The 15,000-nt window shown below is 45.6% G+C and overlaps 1 protein-coding gene across 1 annotated transcript in view; it reads right to left on the reverse strand.

The window, feature by feature from the left end:
- The window catches only part of LOC125029862 (serine/arginine repetitive matrix protein 4-like), a 4,752-nt gene extending 1,901 nt beyond the window's left edge, over positions 1 to 2,851 (reverse strand). The window contains exons 1-2 of the mRNA XM_047620042.1: positions 2,840 to 2,851; positions 1,244 to 2,653 (exon numbers count right to left, since the gene is read on the reverse strand). Coding sequence (XP_047475998.1) covers positions 1,244 to 2,653; positions 2,840 to 2,851 — 1,422 coding nt within the window. The remainder of the gene's footprint in view (positions 1 to 1,243; positions 2,654 to 2,839) is intronic.
- Positions 2,852 to 15,000: the final 12,149 nt, after the last annotated feature.

Genomic DNA, 15,000 nt, shown 5'->3' on the forward strand with positions numbered 1-15,000 from the left:
TATATAAACTTTGGACTACAAATACTAGAAAAATCTAAACTAACCCAAACTTCCTAAACAATGAATTAATCATAACAACATATAAGACATAACACAATGAAACACACAAAACACTCTTGTCCTTTCCTTCTTTCATCATTCCAAGACTTATAAAGGAACACACACACACACACACACACACACACACACACACACACACACACACACACACACACACACACACACACACACACACACAACTTAGACGCACACAACATACACGCACAACTTAGACGCACACAACATACACGCACACACACAAAAAAAAGAAGAAGAAGGAGGAGGAGGAGGAGGAAGAGGAGGAGGAGAGAAAGAAGAAGAATGAGAAGGAGAATAAGAAAAATAAGAAGAAAAAAGAAAGGCCGATGAAAAGCAAGAAGAAAAAAAAGATGAAAGAAAAGAAGAAAGCGTAAAAAGGAGAATGAAAAGAAGTAGAAAGTGAAAAATACGAAGAAGAAGAAGAAGAAGAAGAAGAAGAAGAAGAAAAAGAAAAAGAAACTAAAAAAAAAAGAAAACGAAGAAGAAAACAAGGGGGAAAAAGGAAAAAAAGGAAAAATAGAAATATATAAAACAAAAATCGGAATTACGTAATCTTTCTCATCAGCATACGGCGTGAGAGGGATTTTACCTTCAGAGTTACTACGCTCGTAAACCAACTGGTCCTCCGTTATCTCCTCTTCGCAGCATCCCCCCAAAAGTCCCTCTATACCTTGAAAACGCTTCGTTCTTCTTTGTTATTACTGTTAGCCTTTGGGTTAAATATGTGTGTTTTTTTATTTTCTTATCTATGGCTTGTTTCCCTCTTTGTTTTGGATTGTTTTTATTGGCTGGGTTTCAAGTGGATAAATATGATTTCTTTTTTTTTATTGTGTTATTTATTTCGTTATTCGTATTGCTTCTCTCTCTCTCTCTCTCTCTCTCTCTCTCTCTCTCTCTCTCTCTCTCTCTCTCTCTCTCTCTCTCTCTCTCTCTCTCTCTCTCTCTTCTCTCTCTCTCTCTCTCTCTCTCTCTCTCTCTCTCTCTCTCTTTCTTTCTCTCTATCTCTCCCTCGTACACTTCCCTCTCCTAAAGTCTATCTCTGACTCTCCATACCTCACACATCTCCTCATGTTCACTCTCCTCCTCCTTCCTCCTCTTAGTCTCCCTCATCTGTCCTAATCCTTCACTTAAGACCTAGAGCTCCCTCAGCGCCCCCTTCACCCACCTTGAGTCCCACTCCCGAATCTGCGCCCGAGTCGTAGCCAGGGTGTATGGACGCGGTGGAGACGGGCAGAAAAGGAGGCAGCGGAGAGTCCCACTGAAACCCCTGGTACCGCTGCCCCTGGCCCCCTTGCTGCTGCTGTTGCTGCTGCTGCGTCTGCTGGGATTGTTGCTGCTGCTGCTCCCTGCTCTCCCTCCGCCCGCTTCGTCCGCTGCGGTTCTCGGAACTCTTGCGCGCCGGGGACTTGTTCTTCAGGCTACCGTTTGACCGCTCCGAGTCCATCTTCTGAAAGGCCTTGGCGCTCTTACTGTCCGCCTGCTTGCCCGCCTCTGTGCCGTGGTGGCCCTCCTGCGAGTGCGCCGCCTTGCCCTCCTTGCCGGCCTTGCCCTCCTTGGACGCGGAGCTCTTGGACTCCTTCGACCTCTCCCGCTCGCGCTGGGACTTCTTGTCGCTCTTCTCCGAGTTCTTGCTCGACGAGGTCGGCGACTTGGAGCTGGACTTGGAGCTGGATTTGCCGCTCTTCTTCGAGCTCTCCTTCGGCGAGCCCTTGTGCCTCGGGCTGCCGAAGAACCTACTCCAGCTCAGCTTGCTCGAGGTGGAGTTCTCGTCGCCCTCGGCCTCGTCCTTGGCGAAGGCGCCTGACTTGTTCGACTTGGAAAGGAGCCCCAGTTTCTTCTTCCTCTTCTCCTTCTTCACCTTCACCTGCTTCACGTTGCTCTCGTCGTCCGAGAGCGACGCCCCGTTGCCCGGCAACCGCTCCTGCAGGGCGACCACTGCCGTCGCCGTCGCCACGGCGTCCGCGCCCTCCTCGACGGGCGCGGCGACAGCCTGGGGCTCCGCGCGAGCAAGCTCCCCGTTCAGGTTGGGGTTGGAGGCGCCGTCGGGCTGCCGGAGGGCGGTGAGCGTGGAAAGACTGACGTAGTTGCTGGGGAGGTAAGGCATGATGTCACTCTGGATGTCGTAGAGCGGGTCGTTAACGTCCTTGGACACCTCGGAGGCCGTGTCCTCGCCACCCTCGTTCTTCCCCTCGTTGGCCTCGCTCTGGAGGGCGATCTCCTCCGGCAGGAGAGACTTCCAGTTGAACTCGTACTCGCCCCCGAGCTTGAGGCTCGTCAGGGTCCCTTCCTGACTAAAAAACGGCTGCGGAAGGACCTTCGGCTCCGGCTCCTCGCCCCCCTCGGAGACGCTCGAGTCGTCCTCGCTCACCTCGGAGGGCTCCTTAAGGGCCGAGGGTGAGTGGATGGAGGTCCTCCACCTCGGAGCTTGCTTGGCCAGGTTCCTGTAGAGCTCGTGGAGCTGCTGCAGTTCCTCTAACCGCTTGGCGAAGTAGTGAGTTTTGGCCGTGAAGTTTGGGTCGTTGATCATCTGCTCGTAGCGAGACGCAGGCTTGTACTCCAAGCCAAGGGCGGCGTCCTGTGGGTGAAATTCAGAATTGAAATAATTACAGTTTGTAAGAAAATACGAACTATCATTACGGGATGGATATATAATACACCTATTATTTCAGTGCCACGTGGACCAAACAGACGAAGCCAATTGTTCGCAGGACAAATAAGAAATGGAAATGACATATCCCCCTCCCAGTCCTTCACTACACACCCTTCCCCCCATCTCAACCTCCCACCCCCCCTCCCCGTGGCAATAACGCCCAAGAACAACGAACCTGCTCCTCCATGAAGTTATTATTCGTCTTAACAGCATCTTCGGCGACTCTGAGAGGTTGGAGAGACTCTTCCTTCGTCTCGGTCTGCGGCCTCAGAGACATCTGTGGGCGAGATGGAGAACTTTGTCAGACACGTGGCATTTCGAGGTAGAGGGTGTTTCTAGTGCTGTCGTTAATTATATTCTCCTTAATGATTAGATTTAAAAACATTCGCTTGAATGTGTAATAATTTTAATGACCTATTTACACACATACAAAGACACACACACACACACACACACACACACACACACACACACACACGCACACACGCACACCAACAACTCCCCCATCCCCACAAACACCCCCTCTCTCCCCCATACCTACACAACTCCCCCCTCATACACACACACACATCTGCCCCCCCACCCCACCCCACCCTACCCACCCACCCACACTTACCACACTCGCCGCCTCCGAGGACTCCGAGACGCCCGCAGACTCCGAGGGCATCTCCGACGGGTCCTCCTGAAGCGTCGGGAGGAGGTGTCGGTGCGGGAGGAAGGGGATGAAGTGGACACCAGCCTCCGCCAGGGTCCTTTCGATGTCCTCCTCGGTCACCTGTAGAAGGGAGAAAGGAAGAGAATGAGAGAAGGAGTGAGAGGGAGAGAAGGAGAGGGAGAGAAGGAGAGAGTGAGAGGGAGAGAAGGAGAGAGAGAGAGGGAGAGAAGGAGAGAGTGAGTGGGAGAGAAGAGAGAATGAGAGGGAGAGAATGAGAGGGGGAGAAGGAGTGAGAGAGGAAGAGAAGGAGAGAGTGAGAGGGAGAGAAAGAGAGAAGGAGTGAAAGAAAGGTGGAGGGAGAGAGAGGGAGTAAGAGGAAACAAAGTAAGAACAAAAGAAAGAAAAATATAAATAAATAAACAAACAAACAAACAACAACAAATCAAAGCAGAAAAAACAGAAACAATGACAAAAACAACCCTTTCTACCCCGACGCCAAATAAAGTCGTTTTCCCAATATCTTGTTATCTGACAGACACACCCACTTGCCCTTCCGAGTTTTCTATATCCCATTGATGTTTTCCAATCCAATTTATAATGTATGATTCCACGCAGGCACCTTGAAGGGGACAGTTGAATGACTACAGTATTTACGATTTTTGTTTTGTTTTATGTATTGTCCTCTTTTGTGTGTGTGTTTGTGAGAGAGAAAGAGAAAGGGAGAGAGAGAGAGAGAGAGAGAGAGAGAGAGAGAGAGAGAGAGAGAGAGAGAGAGAGAGAGAGAGAGAGAGAGAGAGAGAGAGAGAGAGAAAGAGAGAGAGAGAGAGAGAGGGGGAGAGAGAGAGAGAGAGAGAGGGAGAGAGAGAGAGAGAGAGAGAGAGAGAGAGAGAGAGAGAGAGAGAGAGAGAGAGAGAGAGAGAGAGAGAGAGAGTCTGTGTGTGTAAGTTTGAGTAGGGGATTGAGTGAGTGATTGTATATGCGTGTATGTGTGTATGTGTGTGTATACGTGTCTGCATGGGTACATGCGTGCGTGCGTGTGTGTACGTGTATATGTCCGTATATACACGTACGCACACACACGCACGCATATACACGTATTTCCAAACTTATGCAACACATATACCATTTCCCATTACAAACAAAATAACTGTATTCACTCACACCCTTGCCTTCCCTTTGGAATAATCTGATAATGATGTATAAAGAGTTGAAATGCTTTTAGCCGAAAGACGAGCGTAATTTGAGCTTCAACATTACTAGGGCCGATCTGTAGTGAAGCATAGTGTAGCTAGATCACCCGATAATATTGAGTTTGAAAGCATAAGCTATATGTGGTGATGTAAAAGGGGAGAGAGGGAGAGAGAGAGAGAGAGAGAGAGAGAGAGAGAGAGAGAGAGAGAGAGAGAGAGAGAGAGAGGAGAGAGAGAGAGAGAGAGAGAGAGAGAGAGAATGAGAGAGAGGGAGGGATATATATATATATATATATATATATATATATATATATAGAGAGAGAGAGAGAGAGAGAGAGAGAGAGAGAGAGAGAGAGAGAGAGAGAGAGGAAGAGAGAAAGAGAGAGAGAGAGAGAGAGAGAGAGAGAGAGAGAGAGAGAGAGAGAGAGAGAGAGAGAGAGAGAGAGAGAGAGAGAGGAGAGAGAGAGAGAGCATAGAGCGAGCGCGCTAGCGATCGCTCAATCGCGCGCGAGTCGCTCGCCCGCGAGCGCGAGCGCTCTCTATCCGCTCGCGCTCGAGCGCGCGCCGCGCGCGCGCGCGCGCCTCTGATAGCGCGCGCGCGCGGAGCTCGCAACCACCTGCAGGTCCCCCACCATGTAGACACTCACCGCACACTCACCTGGCAATGAGGATCGGGTCCCCCCCCCCCCCCCCGCGAGCGCGGTCGGTCTCTCGGGCCGCACGGGTCAGTCCGCCTTAGCTCAGCCACAATCGCGCCCTCCCCCGAGTCGCCCCGACGCCTAACCGAGGATGCAGTGCACAAGCCGCCAACTGCCTCGCGCGCTGCCGCTCCGCGCGCGCGATCTCGCGCTCTCTCGCGTCGCGCCTCTCCTCCTCGTCGCTCTCGCTCTCGCGGCTCGCGCGCGCTCGCGCACGCGCCGCCTCTCTCGCTTCTCTCGCTCGCGACGCTCGCACCGCCCTCCGCGCGCTCTCTCTCCCCTCTCCTCGCCTCCCACGTCTGCTAGCGTGCCGGCCGCCTGCTGGCGTCGGTGCGCCCACGCTCCGGGCGGGCCCCACGAGCCTGGCGGCGCCATGCACCCTTCTCCCAAGGCCGTCGCCGCCTTCTGCCCCCGACCTCCTGTCTCCCTGCCTTGTGCTCGGCCCTCCCGCATTTACCCCCGGCGCCCAGGGGCCCCGTCCCGAGCGCCCCTCGCCGCCGAGCGGCCGCCACAGCGCCCCTCCCGCCCGCCTCCCGCCCCCGTCGCCCCTTCTCGCCTCCCTCACGCGACCCCTTCTTCGTCCCGTTCGCCTCTCGCTTTCTCGCCTCGCGTGACCCTTTTTTGTTGTGGGGGTCCGAGAGTAGTGTCCACTACAACTCCATACCCCACTCCGATCCGCCCCATACCTATGCCGCGCCGCGTAACCCGCACGCAGTCCCTACCAGGACGCCGGCGTTCAGGCACCCACAACCTAAATACCACACCTCAATAACAAACTCACACCCAACCTCCCTACCCATCACTCACCCACAAAACCCACAACTAATCTTCTTCCTCTTTCTTTTTTTTTCTTTACACGTCTCTATATTATTCTCCACCTCTTTTCTCTTCTCTCCTATTTTCCCTTTATCTTTACCCATTTCATTCTGATCTTCACTTTTTTCTTCTTTCTCATTTCTTCTCTTTTCTGCTCAGTTTTGTCCTACTTTTCTTCCTTTTCCCTAATCTTCCTCCCTACCCTTTGCTCTTTCTCTGTCCTCTATTTTCCACTTTCTATATCCTCTTCCTCTCTCCCTTTCTCCCTTCCCCTCCCTTTCTTTTTCTTCCTCTTCTTCCTTACTATCATCCTTCTTCTTCTCTTCCTTATTCCATCCCTTCTTCCTATATTCCTTCTTTCTTTCTTCCTTTTTGTCCCTATCGTCTTCCTCCTTCTTTTCAACCTTCTCTTCTTCCTTCTCCTTGCTCTTCCTTTCCCTCCCTATCTTCTCCCTTCTTCTCTCCTTTACTCCCTCCTTCCTCTCTATCTTCTTCCTTCTCCTCTCTTCCTTTCCCTCCCTATCTTCTCCCTTCTTCTCTCCTTTACTCCCTCCTTCCTCCCTTTCTTCTTCCTTCTCCTCCTTCCCTTCTTTCTTTCTTTCTTTCTTCTTCCCCTCGTCCTTTTTAAGCCATCTCTTCCCCCATTAAGTCCATCCATATTAGTTTACTCGCGTCGGTAAAATCACAAAGTTGTTTCTGATTAAGTAGCCGCCATTAGTTATAGTTCTTTGGTGTCATACTTAGCACTACACTACCCCCTTCTCCCCCCTCCCCCTCCCCACCTTCCTTTTGCACCCTGAATCCCCAGCTCCCTTCCCCCTCCCCCCCTTCCCCTATCACTATTACGTCCCTAACCCCCTACCCCGTGTTCTCTCTCCCTATTATCCCCTCTAACTCTCTTCCTCTTTCCTTCCCCTTCTCTGTCTCTCCGCCTTTCGTTCCATCCTCTCCCTCTCTATCTTTCCTTCTCCTCTCCCACTCCCCCCTCTTTCTTTAATCTCTCTCCACCTCCCCCTCCTTCCCTTCCTCTCTCTCCCTCTCCCATTCCCTCTCCCTCTCCACCCCCCCCTCTTTCTTTTCCCTCTCCACCTCCACCCCTTCTTTCCTTCCCTCTCCTCTCTTTCTCTTCTTTCCTCTCCCTCTCCACCCCCCTCTTTCTTTTCCCTCTCCACCTCCACCCCTTCTTTCCTTCCCTCTCTTCTCCTTCTCCTCTTTCCTCTCCCTCTCCACCCTCCTCTTTCTTTTCCCTCTCCACCTCCACCCCTTCTTTCCCTTCCCTCTCCTCTCCTTCTCCTCTTATCCCCTCTCCCTCTATCCCACCCCGCACCACTTTCTTTTCCCTCTCCACCTCCACCCCTTCTTTCCCTCCCTCTCCTCTCCTTCCCCCCCCCCGCCCCCCCACCCACTGCCCACTCCATTCTCCCCTCCCCCTTCGTCTTCCTTATATTGTATCGATTTCGTCATAATTCTAAATAGCTTGGCTTTGTGATGAGGAGGAGGGAGGAGGAGGGAGGAGGGGGAGAGGGGTAAGGGGGTAGGGTACGGAAGTAATTGGGGAGGGGAGGGTAAGGGAAGGGTAAGGGGAGAAGGAGAAGGAGGAGGAGGAGGAGAAAGTGAAGGAGTGTGGAGGAGAAGGGGGAGGAGGAGGAAGGAAGAGGGAGGTGAAGGAGAAGAGGAAGGAATGTGGAGGTGGGTGGAGAGGAAAGGAGGAGGAGGAGGAGGGAGGAGGAGGGGAGGAGGAGGAGGCAGGAAGGAGGAGGAGGAGAGAGAGGTGGAGGAGTCGAGGTAGAGGAGGAGAGGGGTAAGGGAGGCGGGGTACGGAAGTAATTGGGGAAGGGGGAGAAGAGGAGAAGAAGGAAAAAGGGTGCGGAGGGGAAGGAGGAGGAGGGGAGGAAGAAGCAGACAAGAGAACACACAAAAGATAATAATTCAGGGGTATTTGAGAACAGGGTGTAATGGACAGCTGGTAGGGCGGTGTGTACTCTATCTATCACTGTCTATGTCTCTTTTTTCAGGCTCTTTCTTTCGTTTTTCTTATTCTCTTTTCGCTCTCTCTCTTTCTTTCGGTTCCTTTCTTTCATTCTTTCTTTCTAACCTTTTCGTTTTTTTTCTGTGTCTGTCTGTCTGTCTGTCTGTCTGGCAGGCTGTCTAATCTATCTATCTATTTATCAATTTATCTTCTTTTATCTCTCTTCTTTCCCCTTCCTTCTCTTCTCTTTCCTCTCTCCCCTAAATCTCTTTTCCCCCCCTCGTCATCCCTCTCTCATCCTCCTCTATCTTCGTCTCTCTCCCTCTCTTCTCCCCGCATTTTTTCTCCTCTCGTTCACATCCCTTCTCCTCCCCTCTGCATTCTCACTCTCTTTGTCTTTCACACAATTGGTGACTGAATCAAAATGACAGGGGGGGGGGGGGGGGGGGGGGGGGGGGAAGACGTAACCGGAAGACGGAGACAGAAGCAAGACGAGAGAAAGGGAGACACAACGGACATATATTATATATAAAATATATATAATAATATATATATAAATAATATATAAAGAGAGAGAGAGAGAGAGAAGAGAGAGAGAGAGAGAGAGAGGAGAGAGACAGAGGAGAGAACTGAAAAAAAGAAAAGCAGAGATAAACAATAAACAGAGAGAGAGAGCGAAAGAGAGAGACAAACACACAAACACACAGACAAAAAAGACAAAAGAACAGAAATCAAAGAAAGAAGAGAGAGAGAGAGAGAGAGAGAGAGGAGAGAGAGAAAAGGAGAAAGAGAGAGAGAAGAGAGAGCGTACCATGGGGAGGGCGAGAAATACCTTTTTTGAGAGCCTGGGCTGAAATTGGGTGCGAAATTGAGCCGCAGGGAAAAGGTTGCTTTTTGTGAATGAACTGTCCCCGGGAAAATCTTGACACCAGGGGGGAAACCCATACTCAGTGGAGATTTTATTTTCCCTTTTACATATCTTATTTTTTTTCTCATTTCTTTCTTGTTTTTTTTTGTTTTGGTCTTTCTAATTTTGTTATTTCTTTTATTTATTTATTTATTTATTTATGCATTTTTTTTTAAGAGAGAAGGGGAAGGGAGGGATATTTGTGAAAGAGAAGCGGGAGATGGCGAATTTAGGGGAAAAGAAGAAGAAGGAACAAAGAAGAGAAGGAAAGGGAAAGAGAACGAGAGAGAAGAGAGAGAGAAAAAGAGAGAGAGAGAGAGAGAAGAGAAAGAGAAAGAAAAGAGAGAGAGAAGAGAGGGGAAAGGGAGAGAGAGAGAGAAGAGAGAGAGAGAGAGAGAGAGAAGAGACAGAGAACAGACAGACAGACAAATGAAAAGATGGGACAAAGGAAAAGATAAGACAGGAAGAAAGATAGATATAGAAAGAAAAAAAAAAAACATTAGAAAATGAGAAAGAAGAAAATAAAATATAAATAAAAACAAAAAGGAGAGCGAAGTGGAGGGGAAGAGTGAGGGGGAAGCGAGGGAGAGGAGGGGAGGGAGAGAGGGAGAGCAACACAAAGCCATTTCTTGCATCTTCTATCACCAAGGAAATAAATTTAAAAGCATGGTGTGGGTTTTTATACAAAAGGGATCCTTTAAACTGAGACAGGACTCGTTGAAAAAAAAAAAAAAATGCCTCTGGAATTTTTTATATATATATGAATATTATTTCCTATGACTTTGATAACTTTATATTATGTAATATATATACACATATTTCTTTCCATTCTTGTTTTTTTCTTGTTTGTGGTTTGGAGTGAAATATTTAAGATTTTAAAAAGAAAAGAAAGAAAGAAAAAATATTTATACACATGCCCCCGACGAAAAACACACACATTCACACACACACACACAACACACACACACCCACACACACATTACACACACACACACACGCAACAAGAATATAAATATATATATAATATATTATATATATAATATATATATACACATTCTTAGATAGACATATAGACAGATAGATAAAAAAAAAGAAAAAAAGTGATAAACGTTATACTACAAACAATATTGATTTGGTGTGTTGATATTAATTCATTTTTACAATCAATCTACTATGATAATGATAACTCGTTAATAATAATCACGATAAAGATAATAACAATAACAGAATAACTAAAAGTAACTAAATAACTAAAATAACTTATCACTCATTTTCATTTCTCTTTCCTTCCTTCTATTCTTAAACCTAAACGCAAACATCTTTTATATCCATTTTACTATTCACCTTATTACGAGAGAAAAGTTTTATGTCGGTCATATATCTCGTATTAATATACGTAAATGTCGGCCCCCCCCAAAAACATCGAAGCGGAAAATAACCCAGAATCCCTTTTTTTTTTTTTCCCCCTCTCCCACTTCCCCTTCCCCCGATTTTTTTATTTTTTTATTCTGAAAATACGATTGTGTATATGTATATATGTATTTTTTTCTCTCTCTCTCTCTTTTATTTTTTTCTTTCTTCCATTCCTTTTCTTTCTATCTTCCTTTCTTCCTTCCTGTAAATCACCTCCATAAACGAAGGAAGAAGGAAAATGAATTATCTTTTCCCCTTTTTCCCAGGATGAAGGAAATAAGCAAAAAAAAGTAAGTTAAGTGCAAAGACAAGCAAATAATAATAAGTAATAAAGTAAGTAAGTAAAGGAAGTAATCAAGTAATTAATTAAGTAAGTAAGTAAAAAAGTTAAGTAAGTTAGCAAGTAATTCATTAATTAAGTAAGTAAGTAAGTAGAGGAGGTAAGCAAGTAATTAAGTAATTAAGTAAGTAAGTAAGTAAGTAAGTAAGCTTCTTTGGCCCTTCGTTTAAAGAGGGCGATAAATCAAGGAAAGGAATTTCTAGTTATGGAGGGGGGAGAGGGAGGTGGTAAGAGGGAAGAGGGGGAGAAGGGGGAAGGGGAAGCGGAAGGGAGAGAGAGAGATAAAGGGGGAAAGGGGGGGGGGGAAAGGGAAAGAGGGAAAAACGAAAGGGGAGGGTAACGCGGAAAAGAGAACGCCAAAAAGAGATGGAAAAAGGGATATGGAGAAAGAGGAAGGGGAGGAGGGAAAGGGAGAAAGGGAGGAGGAGGGGGAAAGTAAAAAAGAGGGGGGGGGGAGGGAGGGATGTTACGTTCGTTCGTCAGGTTTACAGATTTATGGTAGCCATGAAAATTTCATTGCCTTGCCTCGGAGCTTAAATATAATGACAACGTATAGGCGGGGAATACATGCAAATACATACAACATACATACATTACATCCCATACATACATAACAGAGAATATTTTTATGCGGGTAAGTAGTATAAGGGGGGTAGGTAGTAGTAAAAGGGAAATAGGGTAGATAGAGAACAGATAAAAGATAGGTAGATAAACAGATAAATAGATAGTAGTTTAAACAGATGATAGATAGATAGATAGATAGACAGATAAATATATAGATAAATAGATAGATAGATAAACAGATAAATATATAGATAAATGTAGATAGACATACGTCAGATAGACAGGAAGATGTAGATGAACAGAATAAAAGATAGGCGGGAAATTTGGGTAAAAAATTTTTAATGGACATATTAAAACAGATAGTAGTAGATGGCAAGAAAATACCCATATGATAGATAATAAAAAAAAAAGGGCGAATACATGAATGGAAAGACACTAATCTTTGTTTCCTTTGAGGAAAACTAATGATAATGTCATCCGAAGATTGAGCATATTAATTCCCCTTTGGGTAAAAGAGAAAACTGTCAGAATACCAGTGTTTACCGATATTTTCAGGCCATTAAATGTGTCAATAAATTTACCAAAACGCAAGTAAATATATTATTTCATATTCTTTTTCTCAGTCCGTCGTTGAAAGACGGTTCCCAAAAGAAAACGCAAGACTGAATTAAAAGCCATTATTTCACCCGGATTTAAAGCGAGTCGAATTATCTGCCAGTGGCGTGGATCGTCCCAATATCCATTTCCAACCCCCCAATTTTAAAGACGGTCTTTTTCCACAAAATAGAAGCATAAAAGTGAATAAGAAGAAAAAAAAGAAAGGTTAGAGTGGAAAAAAAAAGTCAAATGAGAGAGAGAGAGGGAGAAAAAAAGGAAAATCCTCATGGCTATAATTTCTTCATGATGGAGACGAAATGAGACTCTAATGACACTGTTCTCTCCAGCGCGAACACGGCAGAATGACGCGATCATTTTGCAACATCAGGATTCCGGATTCTTCTTTAAGTATCCCCCCCTCCCTCCCTCCATCCTAAACCCCTCCCCGTCCCCTCATTTTTTAATCTCTTTTCTCTCTTTCACTCTAATCTTTATCTTCTCTCCTTCTCTCTCCTCTTCCCCCCTGTCCCTTTTCTTCTAATCCTTTCCAATTATTTCTTCTTCTTTCTCTCCCCTTACATTTTCTCCTCTCTTTCACCTTCCCTCTTCCTTCTCCTTTTTTTACCTCACTCCTTTTCTCCTAATCTTATCCCAATTCCCTTCTCTTTCACCCCTTCCCTCACTTCTCCATTCCGTCTCTTCCTCCTCCTTCCTCATTTCTCCATTCCATCTCTTCCTCCTCTTCCTCCTCCTCCTTCATTTCTCCATTCCATCTCTTCCTCCTCTTTCTCCTCCTCCTTCGTTTCTCCATCCCATCTCTTCCTCCTCTTTCTCCCCCTCCTTCATTTCTATATCCCCAAACCTTCCCTAACAAACCTCTCCCGTTGCCCTCTCCTCCTCTCACCACTACGCCTCCCCCCTCCCTCCTCCTAATCCGCTCCCTCCCCCCCTCTCCCCAATATCCCCATACCTCTCTCTATCCTTAACCCCCTTTCTCCTTCTCCCCTTTTCCTCTTCTTCTCCCCCCCCCCCATCTTTTTCCCTCTCTCCCCCCCCCTCCAAATCTTCTCACCCCCTAAAGCCCCCAATTTCCCCAATCCCCGTTACCTCCCCCCCCTACTTCTCCCCCCTCCCCCCTTTCATGACGTGACAGCCAATCAACCCAAAAGTTACGAAATCGCCGATGACAAACTCGTTTAACGGTTCGCGAAACGCCCAAATGTCTCGCGTATGTCAAGGGCATTCCAAAAGGGAGAAAGAAGAAGAGAGAAGAGAGAGAGAGAGAGAGAGAAGAGAGGAAAAGAGAGGGGAGGGGAAGAAAGAGAGAGAAGGGGAAAGAGAGAGAAGATGAGAGAAAAAAAAAAAAAAAAAAGGGAAATACGAGTGGGGGGAACCCAGGCAGCAGATTCATTAACAACAGAGATGGGATTAAAAAAAAATAAAAAAAAATAAAAAAAAGATAGAGAAAAACAAAGTCAAGAGAGAGAGTAGGATAGATAGATAGAGAGAGAGAGAGGGAGAGAAAGAGAGAGAGATAAAGAGAGAGAGAGAAAGAGAGAGAGAGAAAGAGAGAGAGATAAATAGAGGAATAAAAATAAAAATAAAACAACGGACGCATCTGCACTCCCTCTAGAGTCGAAATTCCAACGTACTTGACACCAAGAATCAACCATCTCGACGGGCTCCTCTGGCTCCTCGACCTCGATGTATTCTCGGTCCTCCTCGGCGAGCCAGCGGTCGAGGGCGGCCTCCAGCTCCTCCTCGCCTTCGTCTAGATCGCGGACCTTGAAGGGGGAGGAGGGGAGAATAGTTAATGATGAGTAGAGCAACGTGGTACTATTTGTATACACACACACACACACACACACACACACACATACACACATATATATGTATATATATATATATATATATATATATATATATATATATGTATGTATGTATGTTTGTATGTATGTATGTATATATTCTCTTCATGAAAAAATAATAATAACTGTTAAACGATTTACCACATAAAGTAAAACAAAATAAAAGTGAAGAAATAAAATGGGGAAAATTAAACAATTTAGAAGAAAAAAAAAATCAGAAAATAAAAAAAAGAAAAGCAAAGAAAACTGAATAAGCCGAAAATATTTAAAAAAAAAAACGAAATATAAATTAATAAACAAATAAACAAATAAACGAAAAAATATCCCGAAAATCTCAAAATCAGAATTTAAAAAAAGAAGTACAGATTTTTTTTTTTTTTTTTTTTTTTGGATGGGGAGGGAGGGAGGGAGGGGAAAGTTCCCAGAAACTTACGATAGGTCACAAATTGCGGCAAATGGGAAGATGTTCAAATCATTCCGGGAAATTTGGGAATGTGTCAGAAATGTGTCGGAAATGTGTCAGAAGTGGGAAGCCCTTTTGGCAAGGTTTTGAATCCAAGGTGAATTTTGTGGCGCGTCGTAAACATTATGAATTTTGCGCACGGTGTATGTTGGGTATGTACGTGTGTGTGTGTATGTGTACAGTTATATTGATTTATTTATTTATCTATCTGTGTATGTGTGTACATGTATGTGTGTATGTGTATATATGTTTATCCATTGATCTATCTGTGTATGTATGTGTGTCTATATGCATGAGAGAATGTATGTATGTATATATGTATGTATGTATGTATGTATGTATGAATATATGTATGTATGTATGTATGTATGTATGTATGTATGTATGTATGTATGTATGTATGTATGTATGTATGTATGTATGTATGTATGTATGCATGTATGTATGTATGTATGAATGTGTGTATGTATGTATCAATAAATATTAACCCTCCCTGACCAGGGTTCGAACCTCAGATACTCCATATGTAAATATTCTTCATAAATATCCATTTACAATACAAATCCATTTTATCACACATATCCCCCCCCCTCCCCCATGAGAAACTGATGGAGTCCATTAACCATAGCAGAATAACTAATTCAAAAATTCTCTGACGGATTAAGCCGATTTGCCTTCTAATAAGACGAAACTTTTGATCGAAATACACTATAAAACGCCTCTATAGTTGCAATATCGCGTCAGTCAAACGCATTCGTGACGTATGGGTGTCGTTTGAGTGATGACGTCATT

Source organism: Penaeus chinensis, chromosome 10 (assembly GCF_019202785.1).
Source record: "Penaeus chinensis breed Huanghai No. 1 chromosome 10, ASM1920278v2, whole genome shotgun sequence".
NCBI classification, from domain to species: Eukaryota; Metazoa; Arthropoda; class Malacostraca; order Decapoda; family Penaeidae; genus Penaeus; species Penaeus chinensis.